A 27,998-nucleotide genomic window follows, 5' to 3' on the forward strand; every position below is an offset into this window, starting at 1 on the left:
CAATCTATGGTAGGGTAATTTATCTTGCCTCAGGCTATGAAGCCTGATTTTCGTAAGGGTTAGTTTAAAGCTTTTACAATACAGAAATGAAAACCAAATATCTGTAGTAACTGTAGTTCCCAAGTCAAGTGTAATAATGAAACAGGATTTGATTGTCTCCATTTGTCAAAACTAAATCATTTAATTTACACCAATTATTCTACACTAAAGATTGGATTTAATGGGCGGAACTATATAATGTATACATACATATGTATTTTTCTACAACCTCTATTATATTTTAAGAGATATGTAAATTCGATTTATTATGACTTCTTGTGGATAGAGGGCGGCTTACAATTATGTAAATAGTCCATTATGAAATGCCTCTCTGACTGAATCACCCTATTTGTTTATACCCAAGGTGAATAGAAGCACGAGGCGAAGAACTGTTGCTTTCCAGGAGCAACGTGCGCTGAGGCTCCGCCGGAAGAGGAGGATGTCACGTTGTTGGCGGCCGAAGCGTAGTTGTAGCTCATGTGTGCATATGAAGATACGGCCGGCGAAATCGGGTCGGTCGCGAATACAGAGCTGTGTCCAACTCCCAGGTGGTTCGAGTTCGAATTGCATGGTGAGGGGCATGGTTCTTGTGGCATGTTGTGATGGGAGGTCACATTAGCGCTAGTACTGGATGATGTTGAGAAGTTTGATGCAGGTGCACTGCTCGACGGTAACGGGGGAGGGGGCAAGGCGTAGGCGGACAGAACTTCGTATCCCGATCCACCGCAGTTTGCTCCCAGGTTCCCCGATTGGGCATTGCCTATGCCTCCCGCAGGGCTGCCCACGTCACCCGCCACTATGTGGTGGTGGGGCGGTGCGATTGGCGGTGGTCGTAGACTCATGTGGCACGGATACAAAGATGGGGGGGTAAGGTCGCCCTGTTGCGATATTGGCGATGGTGGGGCCAAGGATCCGACGTGGTTGAAGCTCGATATTGGTGTTACCGTTCTGAAAAAGAAAAGGTCGAGATATCGATTTAATTTTTGCAAAACCTCTCGAGAATATTCGATGACTGTACCTGGGTGTTCGAACTTAAACAGCCCTCTTAAAGCTAACGGGTTTGCCCTCGACATGTCCAATAGACATTGACCATATTTTTAATTTAACTTAAAATATCCTTCTTTTGGAATACACAGGTTAAGAATACAAATCAATTTACCTAAGAAAACTTTGCCCACAAACCGCTCACGCTTTTACCAAAAAGTAAAAGTATGTCTCAGGTACAACGAAGCGACTCCGTTTCCAATACATGTTATTGATGGGTATTACTAGCCGAGTCGATCCTTTCATATCCGTGTGATTGTCTGTGCTAATCCTTATAATCTCAATGTGCCAAGCCTACAAGTGTAAATAAGTTTTTTTCTTCATACCTTCATCTACCTATCCAAAAGTTATAAATCGGACCATTTATTAAGAGCAATTAAAGTTATGGCTGCTATGCGGCTGCCACATTTTTATACCCGTTACTCGTAGAGTAACTACTCGTAGAGTATACTAGATTCGTCGGAAAGTATGTAACAGGCAGAAGGAAGCGTTTCCGACCCCATAAAGTATATATATTCTTGATCAGGATCACTGGCCGAGTCGATCTAGCCATGTCCGTCTGTCCGTCCGTCCGGATGAACGCTGAGATCTCGGAAACTATACGAGCTAGGCTATTGAGACTTGGCGTGCAGATTCCTGAGCTTCTTTCGCAGCGCAAGTTTGTTTCAGCAGAGTGCCACGCCCACAAACCGCCCATAACTCTCCTACAGCTACAGATCCTACAGTTTTGATGCTAGAATAAAGATTTTAACTGAAATTTATTGTTCTCATCAATACCTATCGATTGACCCAAAAAAAAGTTTGCCAAGCCCACTTTATCGCCCACAAACCGCCTCCAAACTTCAAAAAATCGTAAGTATGAACGTGGATATCTCGGAAACTATTTAAGATAGATAATTGGAATCTCAGATTTAGATTCCGTAGCCTTGTACGCAGCGCAAGTTTGTTAAGCGAATATGCCACGCCCACTCTAACGCCCACAAACCGACCAAAACTGTGGCTCCTACGGTTTTGATGCGAGAATAAAGATTTTAACTGAAATGTATTGTTCTCATCAATACCTATCGATTGAATCAAAAAAAATTTGCCACGCCCACTCTAACGCCCATAACGCTTAAATCTGTCTACCGCCGGTAGGTGACGCATTTCAATCACGCTTTGCAGCTTGCATATCTCTATTTCCCTTTGGTCCCTTTGGTCCCTTTAGCTGAGTAACGGGTATCTGATAGTCGAGGTACTCGACTATAGCGTTCTTCCTTGTAAATGCTTTAGAGTTCACATTTGACATGAAGCCACACTTGGCTTAAGCAGAGTGTCTCGCCTTTTATAAAGCCCTCAAATCTGAAAAGATTGCGGTGCCCAAAAATATTGTTTTATTTTATTTTTCAGTACATATCGGCTTGCTGAAAATTACTTAAATCGTACTAGTTAATAATTTAAATTGGTTTAGTTCCTGGTATAAGATAGTCGATTAATAATACCCATCGACACTTAAATTTTTAGAGCCGAGATCTACATAAAATAAAGGTCTTATTTTGACATTTTAAAGGAAACAAGTTGGCTCAACATTTTTAGTTAAGAGTTCCAATAACCAATGGCCAATAACATGTCGCGAGCTAAAATAAATATTTAGCTACAGATTTAGCTGCTTTATATTTAATTTTAGGTAAACTACTTCACTTTTAACTTTAGCTTTAGATGTGCTTACCCATAAGTATCGCTCATAGATAAGGCCGTGTGATGCATGTTCGAATACATCGCTCCAAAGCCGCCACTGTTAAAATTGAGTCGAGGCGAAATAGCAGGAACAAGCGCATGTGCATGGGCATGGGTGTGACCATTGCTCTGGTGATGATGGCTACTTTGTTGGCCGCCAATCCCAAGGGGGCCCGGGGAACAAGCTCTTCTACAGTCTTCACTGTGACGTCCAGCGGCTATGTCAGAGGTGCAGCCGGATCGAATATGCAGGGTCGGTGTTGGGCTGCCGGTACCCTCAATGCCAGCACCAACCGCTGGGGCACTGGCAACGGTGGACAATGTATTTGGCGAGGATAAACCATTAATGGTATCTAAATAGGAAACCAGATTTGTTATGTTTCTTGAATTTCAGTATAAAACAATACATCGTTTTAGAGCTTATTTTAATGACAAGATTGCAATACGGGTCAAGGAACACAAAGAAAGGAACCCCCAAGGGAGAAATAAAAAATGAATTATAATTTTAAATAAAATAGCGTGTTGCTCCTGGCAGAAAACTCTTATATTTCGATGTCTCTAAACTTGTACTTACTGACTGAAGGACCCGCAGCTGATCCGGACAGCAAGGACGAACAAGCACTTAGGCTGTTGGGGCTATCTGTTAAGGAGGCAGTTGCTGATGTCGAGGAAGAGGTTCCACTAGCTCCTGTGGAATTTGGTGTTCTTCTCTGGTTTCGGAGTTTTTCCTCTCGGCGCCATTTCGCACGGCGGTTCGAGAACCAAACCTGAATCCTTGCCTCTGGCAAACCAATCTTTCCAGCCAATCGTTCTCGCGCAAAAACATCTGGGTAGTGTGTTCGCTCAAACTCTAAAATCAATATTTAAAATGTTGCAAAATGTATAGTATTGAAAATGGTATACGTAACTTAGATAATTGGGAAACAACAAAATTCTTAATTTTTCTTCGGTCAATTCAGGACCGAAAACGAGTTATTTGTAAGTATACCCGTTACTCATAGAATAAGAGGGTTATTGTATTTGGGGAAAATTATGTAACAGGTAGAATGAAGCGTATCCGACCCCATAAAAGTATGTATATTCTTGACCAGCATCACTAGCCGAGTCGAACTAGCCCTGTCCGTTCGTAGGCACGCTGAGATCTCGGAAACTTTAAGAGCTAGATCGTTGAGATTTCAGATTTAAGTTCCTTAGCCTCGTATTCAGCGTAATCTTGCACGCGAAAATGTCAGAAGTTTGCAACGCAGCGAAGGAGACGTTTCCGACCCCATAGAGTATATATATTCTTGATCAGCATCACTAGACGAGTCAATATAGCCATGTCCGTCTGTCCGCCGCTTTCTACGCAAACTAGTCTCTCAGTTTTAAAGATATCGGGCTGAAACTTTCCCAAAAATCGTATTTCTTTTGCAGGTAGTACATATATAAGTCGGAATCAGCCGGACTAAAAAACTGTATCTTATAGCATCCATAGGATTAATCGAAAAAAAAAAATTTTTTTATTTTATATCTTTGTCGTTTTTAAACATATAACATTTTTAATTAGTTTTGTATTTCGAATTTAATTATATCAAAATTGGACGACCATATCATGTAGCTGCAATAGGAACGATTAGAAAATTGGTGGGAAAATAATGTGAAACAAATCATAGCTTCGGTGTTTTTTGACATATTATCATATACTATTGGGAATAACATTTTTTGTATTTTTAAGAATTTCAATTAAAATCGGACGACTCTAACATATATAAAGAAATGGTCAGAGAATTAATGAAATAATTATTTTTACAAAAATTGTGCTTTGTTGATTTTGATCGTATTTTCTTTTACTCTGGGATATAGAATTTTTAACTTTTCAGCATTACGAATTTAATTTTACTCAAATATCACTGAAGCTAGCAACAATCCTTAAAAATTCGGCTTGCCGAAGTTAACTTCCTTTCTCGTTTATGCTTATCAATACACGTACATACAAAATATATATGCTTAAATTGTTAAAATCGGACAATCATTTAAAAAGCTTTGAGCAATTAAAGTGTTCGGCGTTAGCAGTTTGCAAAAACGGAAAAAGTCGCTTCAGGGCCCACATTTTAAAAGCTGGAGAGTTAAAATGTTCTGTTCAGATACTACTAGTGCCTGAAGCCATGGCAAAGTTTGTGGCTCCCGCATTCCTAAAGATATTTTTCAGTGTAAATTTTAATTTAAAAGGTAATTAAATCGGAACACTAGCTCCGATTGTTTAGCTCGGTAACAATTATTGCAAGTCGAAACACTTGACTATACCGTTCTCTCTTATTTTTATCTGCAATACTCAGTACTTATGATCTTACCTTTTTCTAGACTGTCTATCTGGTCATTTGTAAAAGATGTTCGATTACGTTGCAACTTTCTTTTAAGTATTAGCCGTGCTTGATCATCCTCATTGTTTCCTAAATTTGAAGCGCCACCATTGGAGTTTTCACCCTCGCCGGAGCCTGTTTCATCGGACTGATGTCCATCGAGTTCTGCCAAGTAGAAGAGAAAAACAGTTTTCAATAATATATGTTTCAAAAGACATGTAACATATTGCAGGACCCTACGAAGAATATATATTATTGATTAGCCGAGACGACCCGATTAGTTATTTATTTACAAATAACTGTTTTTGAAGAAATTATCGGACCAGAAGTACCTTTATAGCCGTGCTCATCAAGATGCATTAAGACTTTTAGAAGTGGCAACATTCAAAGGGCAGCTATTAATGATGATCTATGATCTATTAACTTGATCTATTTTTATAAAATTATAAATGAGCTTAAGAGATTAGAACGAGAATAATAACAATTTTAAAATGTATGATAATACAAAAATTACAAAACCAATGCGTGTGCAATTTTGGGAGTGTTGTTATACATATGAAAACACGTTGAACTAGAATACAGCTGTTACGGCTGCAATAGCGGACACATCAAACGTAATGCTAATCATTTATGTGTCAGCAGGGGTCAGCTTGGGAGAGGTGTGTTCTGGTACGCACAAGCAATTCAGCGTTTGTGTGAAATTGACGTTGAATGTTAGTGGATGTGACAAAGCAAATAGACGCTGATAGCTCAGAGACAAGCCGCGGGATAGACCCCGTCCTGTATCTCCTCAAAGCACATGTCACTGGCTGGAGAATTGCAATGTTCTGACAGCGGCAACAGCGTTACAATGACAGTCGGCGTCAGATGCCAGGCAACCAAAACGAGAACACGAGCTATAATCCAACGAGATCTGCGACGGTATCTGGAAACTGAAACTGGGTGAGTTGGGAGGATGAGTTGGAGTTGGCGTTCGAGGCTGTGCTTAAGGACGGTGGTGTGACACTCTCACATTTAAATGCGCTAAAGACAAAACTTGATAAGGCCAGAGCTCTAGAACGAGGATTTGAAATACAATTTTATAAATATGTATTTTCTGTAATCTATTTATGCACCCCTCATCTTCTCCAGCATCCAATCCAACCCCAACCATCCAAGTCCTGACCATGAACCCATCTCTAACCGCAACCACCCTCACGGTTTGTCGTTTAATGAAGTGTCATCGCCTGTAAAATGAGTCTGTAAATCGCATTATAGCAAACTACACGGTTAAGGGTAAACCTGTCAACCACGGCAGTGGTTGCCCCATAGCTATACTTGATCAAAAGGGGGAACGTAGGAAGGGTGCGGTCGCAATAGCACTGACAGTTCTGACACACATGTTCTTTGTTAAGCTTTAAGTCGATAATTTGTACTGTTATCAAAATTCTGCCTTTTCTATTTAGCCACTTTGTAAGCGCCATTGATATGACACACCTTTGTGGTCAAAACTGGCAATAATGAGATGAATAAAAGGAAGTATACAAAAGTAATATCCTAAGTGCCCTCACGTGGACGCAATCTATAAAAACAAAAGACAAAAGATGTCGATAGAGGTGTACCAAGTCGCACGTACATTACTAGAAACTTCAACCGAAGATAATATAATAATAATAATAAAATAATATTCTATGGTCTTTGCTTCAACCGAAGAGATATATAAGATTAGCAGTAGACGTAGTGAGGAAGGGCACCAGGATAGTCTGCGAAGAGACTGCTACTATATCCGCAGAGTTGAATATCTGCTGTGATGGTTCGATTGTAACGAGCGATACACTAATCAAAAGGTATCGCAAAGACTTAAGGATTGCTCATGACTTTGAAAATGGTCTTATGTTAAAATCCGATGCTCCGTTCAAAAGACTATACGCCGTTGGGGATAAATGCTCAAGTTTATTAGTCTAGTTGTATTCTTACTCAAAATACGCCTCGAATTACACCTCATTTGTTGAAATCAGTTCAAAGTTATACGTAAAAAAGATTTTGGGGGACTTCTCAAAACGAAAATTTTATTTTGTTTGTCAGTTTGTCCCAAAACGTTGTTTTAGGGTCCTGAAAATTTAAGATGATGTTATACAGCTTAATATACGAAACTTTAGTTCTACCACTTTTGGAAAAGACCCGCTAGTTTAGCGGAAAACAGCTATAAATAGCTAAATTTCGTATGGCCGTAACTTGTAAACTACCAAAGCTACAGATATAAGCTATGTCATTAAAAGGTATATAAAATATTGAAAAACAAACAATATGTTTAGTTGGTGTGTTTTGTGAAATTCAGTTAACTGTAGCCGATGGTAAAATTTATGAATACTATGCACTCCCTATCGTAATTTGTCTAAATATCATTGTTTAAAATCAAGAGAGAATGGTATAGTCAATGCCATCGTATAGTATAGTATTGTATACCACTTTACTCTACGAGTAATGGGTAACCTAACCTACCTAACCTAACGGGTATAAAAACCTTCTAAAATGTTTTCATTCTGCCCGCTTAAGCAAAATATTTACATTTTAGAGCGTGTATTTACTTAATCGAATGAACAAGCCTTTTTCTTTGCAAAATTTGATATTAAAACTTCGTCACGACCCCTTACCTTGTTAAGAGGTGTTTTTATTTGATATCAGAAGTCTTTGTTTTGAAAATCAATTATGTATATATTCCGTGGGCAAGGCCACGTCCACTTGGTTACTAACAGTAACTTACTGTATCCCTTACTTAATTATATAAACATTTAAATTAAGTATAAGTAGTTAGGAATCGAAAATCCAACCCAAAATTTTTAGAGCTTTTAATAATTTATTTATTACAATAAGTTCTAGTCGATGACAAATAAGAATTTTGTGTCATTAAACTAATGTGTCATAGTTTTGGGCATTAATTGAATAATAAGCATGAAATGTTTTCCATACCGAACTGAAACGGCTTGCACTTTTACAAACTTACAAACTTTGGCTCGCCGAAGCTAACTTCCTTTCTTCTTTTATTTAGGACAAAGGAGGTTCGACGTGTATTCTCAGTAAGAATAACACTTGAGTAATAACCTGTGGCATTTATCCCCAACATCTCCACTTTTCTAAATTTTAACTTTTACACTTTCACCGCTTTTTCTCCCAAACCAATTGAACTTATTAAAGTCTTGGCAAGCATCTGTTTATTTTTGCAATACCTTTCGATTGGTGTATCACTTGTTATGATTTTCAATTCTGCGGCTTTATACAGTAGTCGCCTTTACACACTCTCCTGGTGCGCGTCCACAGTGATATCTATTTTGCATTAGTCAGAGATAAGAGAACATAAAAGCTCGTGAAGTGTATTATCTTACCATTTATAAAGAACGAAATGGTTTCCCAGTGCAAAGTATCGGGCTCAAGCCCTTTGTGAGACGGATGGTGATTTTTCACCGTACAATTCTATTATACAAACCTTTAAAGACCTGCGATGTTTGTGACAATCAGAACCGAGTATATTGCAAGTCACGTGCTCGTCGCATTTACGCACGACGCAACAACCTTTTGGTCCAGTTGTAGACTTTTATAACTGATAAATACGAAAATAAAACGACATATCAGCAACGAAAATTTGCAAATGCCAAGTTCGTTCGTGCGTACATAGAGTATAATAAAATGTCTTAGGCGGTGCTCTGATTGTACATTTGCTTACAATTGCAAAAAGGCGGCCTAAAAACTTTAAGGTTTTCGGATTTCAATTTTAATTGAGCGTGTATGAGCAACAGCAAATCACTGTAGACTATCGGTCCGCACACAATAAAAAGATATGTGTGTGCCAACCGCTGTTATACACTGTACGTGTGGCGGCAGAGAACGAGCAGAGCTTTTATCCATTCCGCTTAATGGGAAGCTGCCGACCGCTGCTGTAGAACGAATAAAGAAACGGGGCAATGATTGGACCAGCACAGCAGATTTTCAATTCCGCGGCTTCATAAAGAAGTCGCCTTCGCGCACAGTACACGTAGTGCACTGTATTGTACTACAGTGATATGTCAATATTTGTTATACCCGTTACTCGTAGAGTAAAAGGGTATACTAGATTCATCGGAAAGTGCGTAACAGGAAGAAGGAAGCGTTTCCGACCCCATAAAGTATACATATTCTTGATCAGTCCGTGTGAAAGCTCAGATCTCGGAAACTATAAGAATTAGGCGGGTGGGATTTGGCATGCAGATTCCTGAGCTTCTTGCGAAGCGCAAGTTTGTTTGAGCAGAGTGCCACGCCCACTCTAACGGCCACAACTGTGGCTCCTACAGTTTAAGGTCTAGAATAAAAATTGTAACTAAAATGTATTGTTCTCATCAATACCTATCGATTGACCCAAAAAATAAGTTTACCAATCCCACTTTAACGCCCACAAACCGACCACAAACTTCAAAAAATCGTAATTATGAATCATAAATATCTTGGAAACTATTAAACATAGAGAACTGGGATTTCATATTTAGATTCCGTAGCCTTGTACGCAGCTTGTTAAGCAAATATGCCACGCCCACTCTAACGCCCATGCTATCAAAAAAGCTTTATCTGAAATGCGTTAGTCTTGTCAATACCTATCGATTAATCCAAAAAAAAGGTTCCACGCACACTCTAACGCCCACAAACCGCCCAATCCTGTGGCGCCCACAATTTTCATGCAAGAAACAAAATTTAAACTTGAAAGTATTAGTCTCGTTAATACCTATCGATTGACCCCAAAATAAGTCTGCCACGCCCACTTTAGCGCCCATATCGCTCACTTTCTACCGCTCACATAACCATATAACGCGGGTAGGTGGCGCATTCGAATTTGCTGCTCGCATATGTATCTCCATCTCCCTTTTGTCCCTGTAGCTGACCAACGCGTATGTAATAGTCGAGGTACTCGACTATAGCGCTATTCCTTACTTTATGTTTAATTTGTAAAATGTTCAAATAACGGCTAATAAATAAAAAAGTAGAATTTGTATTGCTAACACTTCATCACAGAGAAAATTCTGACGTTATCATCTGAGTTGAATATGTTCCTAAAAATAGAACGACATTTTTTAGTTGAAAATGTTTTTATTTTGCTCGAATCATGTTGAATTGGCGGTATTTAAGAACATTGTATGTACAAATAAACTATTAGTTCAGTCCTTAGTGTATACTTATCAAAAAGTTGTTAAGTAAACTCAATTTAACTTTTCTCTTCTCACCATATCGTTCTTATATTGATACCAAAATGTACTTACACGGTTCTTAAGAACGAATGTTCTCAATTCAAGAACAGTGTTCTTGGATAGTTTTCTCTGTGATGTTATATGATTACATTTCACAAAACATACATTCGTTAGGTATTTTTTCTGCAGAAAAACAACGAAGTTGCACGTACTTATTGCTACGATTGAAGTGGAAAGATACATTGACTTAGAACTCACCCTTTTTTAGATGAATGTCCTCCGTGATCACGGGGCAGTTTCTCAGGTGACCGGAACTCCCCAGACCTGCGATGTCGTTCGACGGACTCAGAGGCTGGGCGAGCGGAGGACCCGACGCGTACGCCGTCATCGGCGCGACGTTGGGAGCCGATGAGATGGGAAGTTCACTGCCACTTAGGGAGGAGGGGTACCAGGATCCGGAGGAGTAGTGGCGGGGCGGCCAGCTCTGCTGCTGCTGCAGAACCTGCTGGTTGCCGTGCACCAGCTGGTTGAGTGGGTGGCTGGAGTGGGGTCCAAAGTGGCTCGGCGCTTGACCCACCAGCGGGACTGCTATGGCTGGGTCCAGCGACCCCGATCCCGATCCGGCCGCGTGCTGTGTGTTCAGGAGCCGCAGCTTCTCGTAAATCGACTCCTGCTCGCTCCCCTCGCCGGAATTGCTCGCGCCGCCGCTTTCCGATGAGTTCAACGGCGTGGCCGTCTGCATGAGATCGGTGGAGGAGGTCAAAGTGGTTCTCGTCCCGTTCGAGCCGTTGCTGATGTTTCCACTGCTGTTGGCGGCCCCTTTTGCGCTGCTCGAGTTACCGGGCCCGGTACCAGAGCTACTAGTTCCCGAGCTCTGTTGTTCCTTCTGGGCCGCCAAGTTCCTCAACACACGGTTTATTGAGGACACCTAGAATTAAGAGATGTTTCTTAGTTGCATGATGCTAGAAGTATTTTCAAACCCAGGGCTTAAATACGATCATATGCATATACTGTGTTTCATTTCACGAAATGAGCACAATCGTGTGTGCACAGGCACCGTTTCATGATGTTGATATCACACGGAAGTTGACTATGAATTTAGTATCAAGGCACAAAATGCTGAGGCACAGCCCATTTCACAGCCAACTTCTCTATAGATTTATATGTATATTTAAATTTCCAATAACTTGACATGTTCTATTTCAAGAGTTTAAAAATGAAAGATGAATTTCAGCATAGCATAAAAATATTAGTAGCCCATACAAAAACTGGAATCCAGAGTTGTGTTGCTAGTTTTCTATGCGAACAGTCCTGGGACGGGAGTGAACCCGGTTGGGCTCTGACAGGAGGCTCGAGTCCCGAATCTCGAATCGGTACTTGCGAAATATCAGAAATCAAAAACTGTAGTTTTGGCTGCTTCTGGTCTCAGTCAGAGTCAGAAACAACGCACATTTGTTTGCCATGGATTGCTATTTATTCAGTTTCTTATTGTATTAATGCTGTGCCTGCGCTTGACAACGCTTTTCAAACAAATTCAAAAGGAAAGGAGCAGAAAAAGAAAAGAATAATCGGCCAAACATATAAATGAGCGAGTGAGCGAGGAAGAACAACAGGGAAAAGTGCAGTTGAGTGGAAAAATTAGGCAGAATGTCCTTTGCCAGGGGGTATGCGAACAACATTGAAACTCATTTTTTAAAATGAGCTCGGTCTTTCACCTAACCAGGGTACAGGCACACCGTGTTCCACTGGCAACTGTGTCCCAGGCGCAGAATTTTTGCGTTTCTTGGCCAACAAGTGCATGTGCAGCGGCCTCTGGCAGCGGCAATATTTAGTAGCTGTCACTCAGTGAAAGTACCGCCTTTGTCGAACTCCGAGAAAGGTCGCTGCATAAATGATTCCGCAGTATCCCCCGTTATCGCGTGGAGTCGAGCCCGAAATGGCCGATTCGATTCTCACCCTAAGTTCGAGAACGACCCGAATCCGATTCCAGATGTAAACGTGATTCAGCAGTTCCCCCTCGCACTGGCGCGTGAATTTCAACGCTTAACGGTTTGTGGTGGCGGCGGGCCGTATTTATTTAATATTGTATTTTTTCATACATTTTTCTAGCACTGATTTCCCTTTTAGTCGTTTAATGTGCATAAAAGATTTTCCCTTCCATTTGAACGAGCACATTTTCCACACAACTGTCAATGGGAAAAGTACGAGGCGAGCGGGCAGGACAGCATCGGACACGGAGCGGCCATCGGCATGAGCATCGCTGTCACAATTCATTTGGCTCGATTCTTTTTGGCATACTTAATACATAAGATAAAAAACTGCGAAGGAAAATGTTGTTGTTTCGAAAAGAAAATGGCTGCGCCGACTCGTATTGGGTTGTCACATTCACTCTCGTAAGCTTTGCGTCGAAAAAATCAAATTTTTGAACCACGTAACTGTTCGAAAATAATCGCATGCAATAATGAGTCACTTACGCTTGGAATATTATCGTTGGTACAAACGTTCTCCTGAAGCAATCTATCCCGAATTTCCCACGCAAATATACTCGGGCACTCGCGCTTATACTGTGATATTTTGCTAACAACTTCAGCGGTGGCCACTCGTGGCTTGGAACCACCGATAGCCCGTGGTCTTATACTGCCTGTTTCATAGTACCTGAAATAAAGTTTTAGTTAAATTTCGTTTTTAATGATTGAAAAATATTTATTTTTTTGCAACGTACATTCGTAAGTACATTAAAAAATACTGTTTTTTTAACTCAATCAAGTATTATTTCATCTTTAATATGTTCCATAAAATAAACTACGAAGTTCTTATACCCGTTACTCGTAGACTAAAAGCGTATATTGTTCTCGGAGAAAAGTATGTAAAAGTTGGAAGGAAGTCTGAACAAAAAGTGTGGCAGCCGCAGTTTTGTGATAGAATACAAATTTTAACTGAAATGTATTGCTTTCGTCCAGGACTGTAAACCGTCCGGAGCTTAAAATTCGTATTATTATGCTTGTTTTTGCCCAAAACCCTCTATAACCCCATTTGCTGCACCTATGTAGGTCAGTTATATCTTCGTGTCTACACGGGTCCATGAAACGTAGATCATCAACCACTAATCTTTTCGAACTTGCATCATTTGTGATAAGGGAATTTAAAAAATATTGACTCCGTAAATCACGTTCTTCCTGTATTAGGGTTCCCTGTTGATCTTTTAAGATGGACCTTAACTTATCTGAATTGCAGAACACAAAGAGTACTTTTTAAAAATGCTCTATCTTGTCTTCTCCACCTTACATCCGGTGAACCACAAGGAAGCCACCTGGGGCCGCTTCTTTTTACTTTCCTCAGTTATAATTATTCTCGTGTACTAAGGTACGCAGATGATATTAGACTGTGCCTGCAGTGCAAGGATACCGATTGGATAGAATAACTCTAGTAAACGATCCTGGTGTTGTTTTGGATCCAAGACTAAATTTTGCTGATCACTTATCGCCTTTTTGCTATTTGCTTTAAGGGATTTAATCTGGGATGCAAACCTCATTTTTCCTTCTTATTCTAGTAGATTACTACCTAGCCAACTGCAGAACGATGCTTGGAACAGTCTTTATTTATAACCTTATTCAAGGTGAAATTGTTAGCCCCGACTTGGTTGGCCTGCTAAACTTTTCTGTGCCATGCAGATTAACAAGAAATTACATTCCCATAATTTTAAATCATAGTAGATCTATGACTTGCATGAATCTTTAGAGTATTATGTTCAAAATCGGACTCGTCTCTCCTTAAACTATCACTGTTATATGTTATATATCTTTAATTTTCTACGCGTCTGTCTACCGAATTCGTAAAAATGTAAAAAAAATGTAGCTTTGGTGTTTTTATCTTCAACTATTATATTATCTTCTGCTCTTAGGAATAACTTGTTTACTATTTTAGAATTTGGAATAAAATTTGAAAAATCGGACGACTATGTATACATATATATAGGGGAGTGTAGGGTACAGTGCCAAACGATTCATTTTTTGAATGTCACTTTTCTAAAAAATATTATTTTTAAAGGCTTAAAAGCAGAATGATCCTGTAAAAGTTCGATTGTAAAATTCGAAAATGAATTATAACAACGATTATATAAATTAAACAAGAGAGCACGCTACAGTCGAGTGCTTTGACTATTAGATACCGGATACTCAGCTAGCCAACTTTAAGCAAACAGCAGCAAGTTCTTTAAAAACTTATTAACTTTTAAAATAATAACATTGCTGCGACTCTCAGCATGTATACATGTTTTTATCTGTAGATACGTATTGATAAAAATAAAAGCAACTTAAATGTATACTGAAAGAATATCTTATTACAAAGGAACAATAAAATAAATTAATAACTAATTACTAAAATGCTGTTTATCAATAATTGTCTGTTTTGTTTTATTGTTTTTATCGTTCTCGTAATTAAAGTTACAGCGAATAAGAATGGAACCAAAACGTGATTTGAATTGTCCCAATTGGGAATAGATAATTGTTTGCAGGGGTTTTCAGTAAAAGCGCTACAAAGGTTTTTTTTAAGTAAAACAAACACGGTTTGGGATATCAATGAACATATGTATTTCTGTGAATGTGAATTCGATGCCATTATGTATGAAACTCGATTAATTTTAAATGGCCACCATGGTAACGCTTGCAGAAGTCCAGACGCTGAACCCAATTTTCGACGGTTTTCAAGAATAAATCGGCCGAAACTGCTGCAATTTCACGTTCGATATTCGTACGAGGTTCTTGGCTTCAGTACTTGCTTCTGTTTGATCTTGTAAGGATGTAGGCCAAGATCTTTCCGTACAATTCGCAAAAACGACGTCACAGAGATGCCCAACGCCACAAATGGGACGTAGCGCTCTTAAAGTTGAGGCCACTGACTCCGAACTTTGGTAGTACATTTGAACAATTTAGACTAGAAACCTTACTGAAGAAAACTTTCAAGAGAGCTTCAAGAGAGCATACTATTGTGGGCCAACAGAAACGACACGAGAATTTTCACAAGTTAGAACCATTAAAACACCATCCTCGCATACGGTTCTTTGATTATATCCAATTTTTAAGCAACAGTTTTGTGGGGAGGTGCATTTGACAATTATAGAAGTCATGTAAATTGATAACTAATAAGTATAGAAAAAACTTCAAAAATGTGGATGCTTCAAGCTTCAGCGATTTTCGGGCGTTAAAGTGGGCGTGGCACTCGGCTCAAGCAAACATTGGCACTCGAATGAAACAGACTTGGTATTATAACCTGCATGCTTAATACCAACCTTGTGGCTCATATAGATTCCAAGATCTCAAATACAGACGGACAGACAGACGGATCGTGACGAACATTTTGTAGAGTACGAAGATTTAATTCTTTTTAATATTTGTCGACATTAAATCGTTATTGAATTCTTTTATACAGTCGATAACTAAGAAAATTCATTCATTGTATTCCATTATACATATATTCATTATATTCCATATACATACAAATAATTAATTTTCACGTGTGCATAGAGTTTTAGTGTTTATTTATCAGTTCGTCACCTTACCCTACAACTTTTAAAAGTGAAAATAATATTGGTTTATGCCAAGAGCTGTAGTATGTAGCTCCGCCGGAATTTTGCCATTGAACTTTTACAGGAACATGCTCAATAGTTGTCAGCAACTTTCTGCTCTTAAGCCTTTGAAAATTATTAATTTTTGGAAAAGGGACATAAAAAACAACTCCTTCGTCACTATACCAAACAGTCCGCAACAATTTATAGAGTCGGAAACGCTTCCTTTTACCTGTTACATAATTTCCGACGAATGCAATATTAACTTTTACTCAACAACTAACAGGTATAAAAATGAAATGGGAAACATGATCCTACCTTCCGAGAATTTTGCTCACACATCCATTGGAAACTTGAAGAATCCGAGAAATATCACATGGCCTTGCTCCAGAATGGGCCAGTTCGACAATTTTCTGTCGTGTTGAGTCTGGCAAAGGTCTTCCGCCAACGAAAACTCCACCCAACTGATTTACTCCACTGTGACCTGCAAAAATACAAGGGGAATGAAGCAAAGGAGCGCTATTTTACCGAATATATGTAGTATATCTAATGTTAATAGTGGTGCAGTCCGCTTTTTATTGCTACATTTCAATCGACGACGTCACTGTGTGACTATCGGCCTACACATTCATATAAGCTTTTGGCAATGAGGCAGATAATTTAGTTTGCCACGCTTTTAAAGATGTCAAAATACATTGGTCGACCCAAATTCGAGACGGATGTGCTGAAGGGGAGAAAAACTTTTTGGTATCTTCTTCTCAGCCTTTAACTCGGGACGTAGCATCTCAATTTGTATACGATGACCATATTGGTCCTTGTTTAGTCTGAACAACTCAGTATTAATAAGCACACACCCTTGCACAATTTTCAATAACATGATGCGACCAGGGTACACTATAAGAAACTACTAGCTGATTCAAGTTTTGTAATTCTAATTTTTTACTTTTTGGTCGATGTTTGTCCATGTTTATTTTGAAGTTTTTCTTACATTTTCGGTACGAATCTCTTTTCTTTTTGATAAGACGCAATGTCTTAATTCAATACATTTTGTATTCAAGATTTAAACGAAAAGTGAACAAATTCTATGTGTATTTATCTAAAGAACGAAGAAGGCCACAAAGAGAAAAAGCAAAAGGGCTAAAAAGGGCATTCTCGATGCTCAGGTCAAGCATGAGAATGAAAGGGTTTTATACAAATTTCCGAGTATTGGGACTTATTGAAATAAAATCCCAAAATCTCCGTATCATTTTACCGCTTTATTGGTAATGAAATCAGCGAAGCAGCAGCCAATCCTAGATACATACGAGAAGAGTAGGCTGTGACATAGGGCTAATCCGAGTGTTTTTTTCAGATACGTATTGGAATGCCTAGTGTCTGGTGATTGATTTCCAATGATGAGCACCGACTGTCGGTTTTGATCTCCAATAAAGTGGAAACGTCTCTGGCGAACTTTTTTAAGATTGTCCCCTCAGTTCCTCTATGATGGATGCAGTCCTCGACCACATCACACGTGCATGCAAATAACTGATCTGCGGAACCGGCAAAGTGCACTTAATCGCGTGTCCCTAAAAAAGTACAAGGGTCGCAAGTTAGTCCACATTCAAATGCATAAAGCGACTGCGTTGTCCTTTCGGCATTAGTGCAGGGACTGCGAAATTGGATTGCTTGCCGAAAATTTGATTTGCCGGTGTGACAGGGCCAACAGTTTCCAAAAAATCTTGCCAGTGGGATTAATAATGTAATTGCAACACAAATCTGTCGGCAGGAAAAACAATGGCTTTGCCAGAGGGACTGGAGCTGGACCCTCTAGGGGACTGGTCCATTCAGGGCAGGCACACATTTTTCCTGCCTGCAAAAATGGACAGGATTGCGGGGTGGCTCGACAAAGACTGGGAACGGCTCTGGGGATGGGGATGGGTTTGGGTTTGGGTTTGGGTATGGGTAAGAGTGTGGTACAATGCCTAAGCGCGTTGGTTCCCGGCAGCCGCTAAAGAGGCTCATTTGGCATTTTTGAGTGCATTGTGTGTGTTTGTATTTACTCGACTTCGGCTTTCAGTGCCAATAATTGTTTCCATTTGTAACGACATGACACGAAACGGTCGTCGACAACGAACACACACTTCAAGATCATTAAAGGTGGAAAATTATTGTATTGATTCACGAGCACAACAAAGGACTGACCTGGCGGAGAGTACTTAACAACTCGGCAGGCTAGGGATGAGTTTGTGATTGGGAATGGGATTTGAGGGATGTCGATAAGCTACTCCGCAATTCGTAAAACATTGTTTGGCCCATCACCGTCTTGAAAGTCTATGCCGATCCCAATTGTCACCGGTGATCAGCTCTTCCCTTTGTGCCACTATAATTGGCAGCATGTGCGCGATTTTAAGTCAGCTACCGAACAATGCTTTGCCATCCCATTGAGCTGTGTGCATGGGTTACCCAGACATTGAGCTGTTTTCACACCAATATCGAGTCTTCATGACACATATTTAGTAGTGGAACGAATTCACCGAGACGTCTTTATTTGTTGAGCTTAGCAGCAGATCCTTTCGGTTCGAGCAATGAAATTGGCACATTACCTCGTGCATTACAAGAGTGATTTGGAAGTCACCAGCCCACAGTGATTTTGCAGAAACACTGCCCCTTTAAAGGTTTTTAATCTGTGTCACCCTTTAGTTTGCCCTAAGCCCGCCTGTTGACAATTCATGAACGCTTCATTCATAGAAATTTAACTAACTTATGAATTGGATTAAGTTTAAGATCGTTTCCGGGCCTAATTTTAGAACAACTAGCTCATGTAAATATGGAAAATAAACGGGATTTCTTGACATTCTTGTTTTTTGGGGCGCCTTGCGTTTCAATGTTTTATTAATATATTAATATATATATTTTTTTTATTAATTTAAATAAATTTTGTATTTTGGTTTTTGTTAATGACAAGGAATTTACCTTTTATTAGAAATTTATAACGGCATTACAAAAAATATTGTATCACAACTTAAGATTCACGAAGTCTTTTGGCGGACTCGAACCTGTGCGGGCTACTATGTCTAGCTACTATTGAGAACGGTCTAACAGCTAACACCACGAAACGAATTTTTGTAATTCCTGACAAACGTAGAGATCCGTTGCCTTTAATGATTTTAAATGGCGTTCAGAACCATTTTATAATCTGATCCCAGTTTTATAGACCAACAAGAGAGAACGCTGTAGTCGGGTGTCACGACTATCCGATACCCGTTACTCAGCTAAAGTTACACTTATGCAAGAACCAAAGCGACTATTTTGAATTCTTTATTTACGAGCGTCAAAAATGAGTTACCGGAATAAAAGGTTTCGTCTCTTGTAGAGATCCTGAACACAAAAATGTTTCAACACGCGTGTTCGTTATTTAACTTCCCTAAAAACATGGTCAAGCTCAAATATTTGGCATTCAAACCAGAGCTATTAGCAAACAAGCTAGATTAGAAGCTTTAAATTTTTGTAAAATTGTAAATGGAATTTTGTTCTGATTATCAATATTTGACATCCCATAAAAAAGTTATAAGCAAATAAAGAAATGGACGAAGAGTGCAATCTCGAAAACAGCCGATTTGCTGTAAGCATATCTCTATCTACCTCGTACCTTTTTTAGTCCAGTAACGGGTATCTGATAGTCGAGGGCATCGACGATAGCGTTCTCTCTTGTTTGTTTCTAACTTTAAGGTATTTTTCGCAAAATCTCTGTAAAATAGATTATGTCCGGGGCCAGATTTAAATTTTCGTTTTTGTAAAAAATAAGGGTCTGATTTTTAAAACAATGTAATTAAACTGACTTTCCGACTGGATTTTTAGCGGAAAAACGATGGCTATGCGCAACTTGCTTTTAAATATTCGGGGATCGAGTCCGCTGTAACAGGAAGACTGGGAATAGGAAGGCTATCTATAAACAAGTATCAGGGGAAAAGGTATTACTTTGCGTTACACATTAAAACGTACATTCATCATCAGTTAAATGGTAGTAAGTTGTTGCGAAGTAGGACGATGTCGAATGGGGCTGTGACGCTGTGCTGGCTTCCACACCTTCCATTGTAGGGGAAGGCTTTCCAGCAATACCGCCTAGTCCGCTTCCACCAGCGGCACCCAAACAGGGTAAATTTCTCATTGCAATCACATTGTCTATAAGAAAAGATAGCGAAATATATCAATAAGTACGAACAACATTATTTATACTAAATCTAGGTGTTAAAAGTGAGTTTCTGAACATGTAAGGGAGTAAGGGAGCCTTATAGGCAGATTTCTTGCCAAATTATTATATTATCTTTTTAAAGCTGTACCTCGTCGGAAAGTATAAGGTAGAAGGAAGCGTTTCCGACCCTATAAAGTACAATTGTTCTTGATTAGTCCGTATGTACGCTGAGAACTCGAAAACTATAAAAGCTACAAAGTTTGGATTAAGCATGCAGATTCTAGAGATTCTTGCCCAGCGCAACTTGGTTTCAGCTAAGTTCCACGCCCAATCTAGTGCCCATATACCGCCCAAAATTGTGGCGTTCAAAGTTTAGATGCTAGACTGCAAATTTTAACTCAAATGTATTGGTTTCGTCAATACATATAGATTGATCCAAAAAAGTTTGCAGCACCCACTCTAACGCTCAAAAACGCCCATAACGCTAAAATCTGAAATAAAACAAGGAAGAACGCTATAGTCGAGTACCTCGACTTTCAAATACCCGTTACTCAGCTAAAGGGACCAAAGGGAAATGGAGATATGCAAGCAGCAAAGCGAGATTGAAATGCGCCACCTATCGGCGGTAGACAGATTTAAGCGTTATGGGCGTTAGAGTGGGCGTGGCAAATTTTTTTTGGGTCAATCGATAGGTATTGACGAGACCAACACAGTTCAGTTAAAATTTTGTATCTAGCATGAAAATTGTGGGCGCCACAGGCTTGGGCGGTTTGTAGGCGTTAGAGTGGGCGTGGCATATTTGCGTAACAAACTTGCGCTGCGCACAAGGCTACGGAATCTAAATCTGAGATCCCAATTCTCTATCCTTGATAGTTTCCGAGATATCCACGTTCATATTTACGATTTTTTGAAGTTTGTGGGCGGCTTGTGGGCGTAAAAGTGGGCGTGGCAAACTTTTTTTTGGGTAGGTCGATAGGTTTTGATGAGAGCAATACATTTCAGTTAAAGTTTTTATTCTAGCATCAAAACTGTAGGAGCCACAGATTTGGGCGGTTTGTGGGCGTTAGAGTGGGCGTGGCACTCTACTGAAACAAACTTGCGCTGCGTAAGAAGCTCAGGAATCTGCACGCCAAATCTCAATAGCCTAGCTCTCATAGTTTCCGAGATCTCAGCGTTCAGCCGGACAGACAGACGGACAGACGGACAGACGGACATGGCTAGATCGACTCGGCTAGTGATCCTGATCAAGAATATATATACTTTATGGGGTCGGAAACGCTTCCTTCTGCCTGTTACATACTTTCCGACGAATCTAGTATACCCTTTTACTCTACGAGTAACGGGTATAAACATAAAACTGTGGGCAGCAGACAGACTATAACGGTATGGGCGTTAGAGTGGTATCAGCGTTCATACGTACAGAAAGACGGGTATGGCTATTTCCACCCGGCTAGCGATCCTGATCAAGAATGTGTGTACTTTGTAGGGTCGAAAAAGCTTCCTTCTACCTGATACATACTTTCCACCAAATACAATAACCCTTATGATCTACGACTAACGGGTATAACAAGGCTTACATTTTGTTTCTTATTTTTAAATTGACGAATTTTTACTATATGTAGCTCCTGAACGAATAGAAGTACATTGCGATTAAAAGACACTATAAGGCATCCGATTATCGAGCTAGCCAAACAAATTGCTTAATATTTAAAATGTTATTTTCTTACATACTTAAAAATAAAACTATATGGATTTCGCAGTTTTTCATTTCAGTATTCTAAAAATTATTTATAAACTAATATTTATTAACCATGTTATTCATAACTTCTAAAATAATGTTGCAAATGGTATAATTATTTGCATTGTTATTGATCAATAATTTCAATTTAAAAACACTGCAATAAAATGCTTAAGACTGTAGACACCAGACAGATAAACTTGAGCCTTTAGAATATGTATGCTTAATCCTAGCTATAGGTCTAGTTTCCGAGATCCCTCATTCATACAAACATTTAGACGGCAATATCTAGATCGACTTAGCTAGTTATCTGTATCAGAAATATATACAAATATATATATAAATATATAGAATACAACTTTCCCTTTAATAGTATGTTTAGACTAATAGTATCAATATCAAATATTCAAAAATTATGCAAGGCTTTTTTATAAATCTAATAATCGATTTAAAAAAAAAATTGTTAACTCAAGCGTCGAATATGTATTTACTGCTATACTTTCAAGCATTCTTTGAACATTGTGAATGTAAATTAGTTTAAATCAGCGGTCGGCACTTAATGCATTAACAATGTGTGTGTAATTTGCGATGGTAAGTTCATCGACGTGTGTGCCGACCACTGTTCATAGTGGGGGGACTTATATTGCGAAATTTTAATTTTTTGAAATCGGTTAACAGAACAACGTGTATCGGAATTCAATTCCATCCAACTATTATTAAGGTATAAATGGTAACACAATTTTCTATCTCTGGGTACCTTACTTCCAATATTAACTTAAAAGTTAAAAAAGTTATCTCAATTTATCGAAATAAGGTTGGTAAAACCGTTGAAGATATTGGTAAAATCGTGCATTTGGTTTGGGCGTTATAACAGTCGTGGCACCAGGCTAAAGCAAACATGGGCTTTGTAGGCAGTAGTAAAATCTGAGTATCAAATTAGCTCTCTAGCTTTAAAAATGTAGGAGCCATGGTGATCAAACCAATTCCCATTTACACTGATGTTCAAAACTGTAATGCGATCTCACAAAATGTACTTTAGGTGCTTGTAACTTCTCTTAAACCTGGCTGCGTTATCAAGGTAAAAAAGTTATTAACAGTCCTGTGCTTTTACTCTACGAGTAACGGGTATGGAAATGTAAAACACTCAAAATAAAATTAACCCAAACTATAGAAAATCGCCTGCTTTTTTTATAAACACAAGTAAATTCTTTCTAAAGTCAAAGAAATTTTCTTTAAATCATGAAATCGTTACTTAAGTATGGGAAATGATAACCATATTCTGGAAAACAAAACAAGGAAGAACGCTATAGTCGAGTACCTCGACTATCAGATACCCGTTACTCAGATAAAGGGACCAAAGAGAAATGGAGATATGCAAGCAGCAAAGCGAGATTGAAATGCGCCACCTACCGGAGGTAGACAGATTTAAGCGTTATGGGCGTTAGAGTGGGCGTGGCAAATTTTGGATCAATCGATAGGTATTGACGAGACCAATACATTTCAGTTACATTTTTTATCTAGCGTGAAAATTGTGGGCGCCACAGGCTTGGGCGGCTTGTGGGCGTTAGAGTGGGCGTTGCACATTCGCGTAACACATTTGTGCTGCGTACAAGGCCACGGAATCTAAATCTGAGATCCCAGTTCTCTATCTTTTATAGTTTTCGAGATATCCACGTTCATATTTACGATTTTTTGAAGTTTGTGGTCGTTAAAGTGGGCGTGGCAAACTTTTTTTGTGTCAATCGATAGGTATTGATGAGAACATTACATTTCAGTTAAAATTTTTATTCTAGCATCAAAACTGTAGGAGCCACAGTTTTGGGCAGCTTGTGGGCTTTTGAGTGGGCGTGGCACTCTTCTGAAACAAACTTGCGCTGCGCAGGAATCTCAGGAATCTGCATGCTTAATCCCAGTATTGTAGCTCTTATAATTTCCGAGATCTCAGCGTTCATACGGACAGACGGTCAGACGGACAGACGGACATGGCTAGATCGACTCGGCTAGTGATCCTGATCAAGAATATATATACTTTATGGGGTCGGAAACGCTTCCTTCTGCCTGTTACATACTTTCCGACGAATCTATAATACCCTTTTACTCTACGAGTAACGGGTAAAAATATATATTTTTGCATGTTCTGCCGTACAGAAATAGTCAATTTCAGAACTTGTAAACGGCCGGGCTGCTGTAACCGTAGCGCTTGTTAAAGCGTATGGTTAGAAATTGATGTGACGCAGGTCCGAGTCCCAATAACACCCTTTTATTTTTTTATGTTTTTTTTATTATTATTTTTGTTTTCTACAAAAAATTTTCGTATCATAATGTCAAACGGTAAAGTTCAGATATTAAGTTATACATACATATGCAACTAAACACACACAGTTTTGTGTTCAAGATCTTTACTATGAACTTACATGGCTACACTTAATATAAATTGTATTAAAATGCACAGATACCTTAATGTGCGACATTGGCCCAGTACGTAGTTTGTTCACTCCTCGCGCGTATATAAGTTTTTTTCAGGAAGACAAATTTTTAACTAATTAAAATTTTCTAGCTTGTTCTGGAGAAAGTAGGGCGAGTTCCTTGACTTCAGGGTTTATTTTATTTTGAGTGTATTTGCCTATACATTTTTACTATTGCAGAGAATTACTTGACAATCTGTATCTCACGAACTTTTTTCAATACACGAATTATCTTGGTCAAACAGAAGGAAAATTACGATGTTAAATACAAAAAAAGGAAATGATACAGATTTGCACTGTTTTCTTAACTCAATGGCATCGACTATAGCGTTCTCTCTTGGTTTTATAATCACTTGAAGTGACCCACATCTTTATACCCGTTACTCGTAGAGTAAAAGGAAGGGTATACTAGATTCGTCGAAAAGTATTTCACAAGTAGTAGGAAGCGTTTCCGACCCCATAAAGTATATATATTCTTGATCAGGATCACTAGCTAAGTCGATCTAGTCATGTCCGTCTGTCCGTATGAACGCTGAGATCTCGTGAACTATAAGAGCTAGAGTGTTGGGACTTGGCATCTAGATTCTTGGGCTTCCTGCGCAGCGCAGCGCAAGTTTGTTTCAGCAGGGTGTCACGCTCACTCTAACGCCCACAAACGACTAAAACACTTAAAAATTTAAATGAGCGTTTGTTTTTATTATAAATACCTATATACGTGCCAAAAAGTATTCAAATCGGACCATTCATTAAAAAGTTTTAACCAAATAACAATCAATACTTTGCAATTCAATCGAGACCTGCAAATAAGCTGTTTTCACTAATACGCCGCTAGGGGCGCTATAGTCTAGTTCGCGCTGTGGGCCAAGTGGCGCTATTGAAGAAGAAGATAGGTGGCGCTATTGGCTAGGTGTGTTAGTGAAGAAAGCATAGGTTCTTTAAGCATATTTCCATCCCTCTCGCACTCCCTTAAGCTGAGTAACGGGTAGTCAAGGCCATCGAGTATAGCGTATTCTCTTGTTTTTGATTCAACTGAATTCTGAATGCAAATTTGCGTTTATTTGATATAAACCCGGTTCTTCAGAAACCAATCACAATTTGGTCATCACACACGGATTGTTTTCGCGGAAAAAGTAGTTTTTAACAATCTAAATATTTTAAAAGACTGTCAGACTAGGACCAAAATTGGATTATTACTTAACGTCGAGTATCTCGACTATCAGATACCCGTAAGTCAGCTAAAGGGACCAAAGGGAGATGGAGATATGCAAGCAGCAAAGCTAGATTGTAATACGCCACCTACCCGCGATCTCAATATATGGTTATGTGGCAGACAGATTTAAGCGTTATGGGCGTTTGAGTGGGCGTGGCAAACTTTTTTGGGTCAATCGGTAGGTATTTACTATTATGGCTAATACATTACAGTTAACAAACTTGAGCTGCGTACAAGGCTACGGAACCTAAATCGGAAATTCCAGTTCTCTATCTTTGATAGTTTCCGAGATTTCCGTGTTCATACTTAGTAGGCCCTAGTGATCATACTTTTAGAGGACCTGGCATACAAAGCAAAGGTTTTGTAGTTCACAAAAAGTCCGAGGTGGCGCCACCAGAGCCATAATCCTGAGCCATGTTATGCTAGAGAGGTCCTTTACGGCACGCAGCATAATAGGGGCAAGCTTTTACATGTTCTTTGTTACAAACATAAGTATCTAGTCAATGACGTACGGATTTTTAAAAAAATATTATATTATATTGTATAACAAAATCTCCCTTGCAGCCGAGGCTACAGCGTTCTTTCCTGTTTGAAATAAAAATCGTTAAACTAACTTATTGCAATCAATATGCCCCTATTTAGGTGTCAATGTGACCCTATTGAGAGTCCAAAAATCTTTGATACGAAAGTCATCAAATAGACCCTAATATAGGATCATTTGACACTTGGCAAAAGTTTTTTACTAAAAAGCTTGTTTGTCACAAAATGTAGGCGTGGCTCAGAGTACTATCGCATCGATTTTGGTTCACGGACATAAGGGTTAGTGGTTCGAGTCCCGCCCGTGACAAATATATTTTCCTTCTTAAACCCGTTACTCGTAAAGTAAAAGGGTATACTAGATTCGTCGGTAAGTATGTAACAGGCAGAAGGAAGCGTTTCCCACCCCATAAAGTATATATATTCTTGATCAGGATCACTAGCCGAGTCGATCTAGCCATGTCCGTCTGTCCGGATGAACGCTAAGATCTCGGAAACTATAAGCAGCGTGCCACGCCCACTGTAACGCCCACAAACCTCCCAAAACTGTGGCTGCTACAGTTTTGCTGCTAGAATTTAAATTTTAACTGAAATGTATTGGTATCATCAATACCTATCGATTGGTTCAAAAATAGTTTGCCACGCCCACTTTATCGCCCACAAACTTCAAAAAATCGTAAATATGAACGCGGATATCTCGAAAACTATCAAAGATGGAGAATTGGGATTTCAGATTTAGATTTCGTAGACTGTACTCAGCTCAAGTTTTAACTGAAATTTCTTAGTCTCGTAAACTCCTATCGATTCCTCATGCTAGAAAAAAATGTTTGCTGAAATGTATTAGTCTCGACAATACCTATTGATTGACCCAAAAAAAATTTGCAACGCCCACTCTAACGCCCATACGCATAAATCTGTCTACCGCCCACATAACCATATATTGAGATCGCGGGTAGGTGGCGCATAATAATTTGCCAAACTCGAAAACTTTGCAAATGCTAGCGGTTACACTGAGATACTTTGGCGAGCAACGAATATTTATACCAAAAAAAAAATGTTTACATTTTTTAAACGCTCTACGGTAGTGTTATCCCTTAAAAAATTATATGTAAAGTTTGTTTTACCATCTTTTTTTTAAATTTTTTAAACTGTTTTACAAATTTTTAAATCCCACAAAAATGACTTATCCCAGAGTAAACAAGAGACAACGCTATTGTCGTTGGCCTCGACTATTAGATACCCGTTACTCAGCTTAAGGGAGTGCAAAAGGGATGGAGATATGCTTAAAGAAACTCTGCTTTGTTACTAACACACCTAGCCTTTAGCGCCACCTAGCGCAACCTATGTATCTTCTTCTATAGCGCCACTAAGCCTATAGCGCCAACTAGCCTGTAGCGCCTGTAGTAAATATGTTCGCTGAAACACTCTCTTAATACATGACTTCATTGCTAAAAAAATAGTCCCCATCTTGAACCATTAACCATGTCTTTCGAAAGTTTAAAATCCTAAATTTTTTACAATTTTACAATATCTGATGGAAAACCGCCCATACAAAATATAACTTAAACGGAGTAATTGTTGATTTTCTTGAAATCTATTGTATGCTTTAATTTCGGTTTTATAAATTTACTCTACAGCTGTGATATACACGGGTGTCCGATCCTTAGGGCTTTTAGCCCACTTATCTGTTTGTCTATCGATTTCACCGCTTTTCTTCGACTCGCCTGCTAATATCTTCTTGTCAGTAATACTGGGATTGGACGAAGTATTACAATTACCGCAGCTAGACCTCTTTCTGACTTCCGATATGGATCTGAGGCTTATGGCAACATGCTACTGAATGGGACTTCGTGCGGGAGTGCGCTTACCCTTGTGAGCCATGTCCTCCAAGGTCGGAAGACGCTCTATCAATGTTCCCGCTGACCAGGGAGGAACTACGGTGCCTATAGCCGTCGGAGTTGGTTGCAGTGTAAACATTATTTGACTT

General features: G+C 39.2%; 1 protein-coding gene across 1 annotated transcript; it reads right to left on the minus strand.

Moving 5' to 3' along the window:
• Positions 1 to 157: 157 nt before the first annotated feature.
• LOC119554532 (paired box protein Pax-6) lies at positions 158 to 27,988 on the minus strand. Its single transcript, XM_037865523.1, has 9 exons — positions 27,880 to 27,988; positions 19,872 to 20,051; positions 16,209 to 16,374; positions 12,802 to 12,982; positions 10,586 to 11,255; positions 5,130 to 5,303; positions 3,374 to 3,649; positions 2,792 to 3,152; positions 158 to 987 (listed from the first exon to the last, which is right to left on the minus strand). Exons 1-9 carry the CDS (start codon positions 27,986 to 27,988, stop codon positions 393 to 395), a joined length of 2,712 nt encoding a protein of 903 aa, XP_037721451.1. The 3' UTR covers positions 158 to 392.
• Positions 27,989 to 27,998: the final 10 nt, after the last annotated feature.

The sequence above is a fragment of the Drosophila subpulchrella genome, chromosome 4, assembly GCF_014743375.2.
Source record: "Drosophila subpulchrella strain 33 F10 #4 breed RU33 chromosome 4, RU_Dsub_v1.1 Primary Assembly, whole genome shotgun sequence".
Lineage (NCBI taxonomy): Eukaryota > Metazoa > Arthropoda > Insecta > Diptera > Drosophilidae > Drosophila > Drosophila subpulchrella.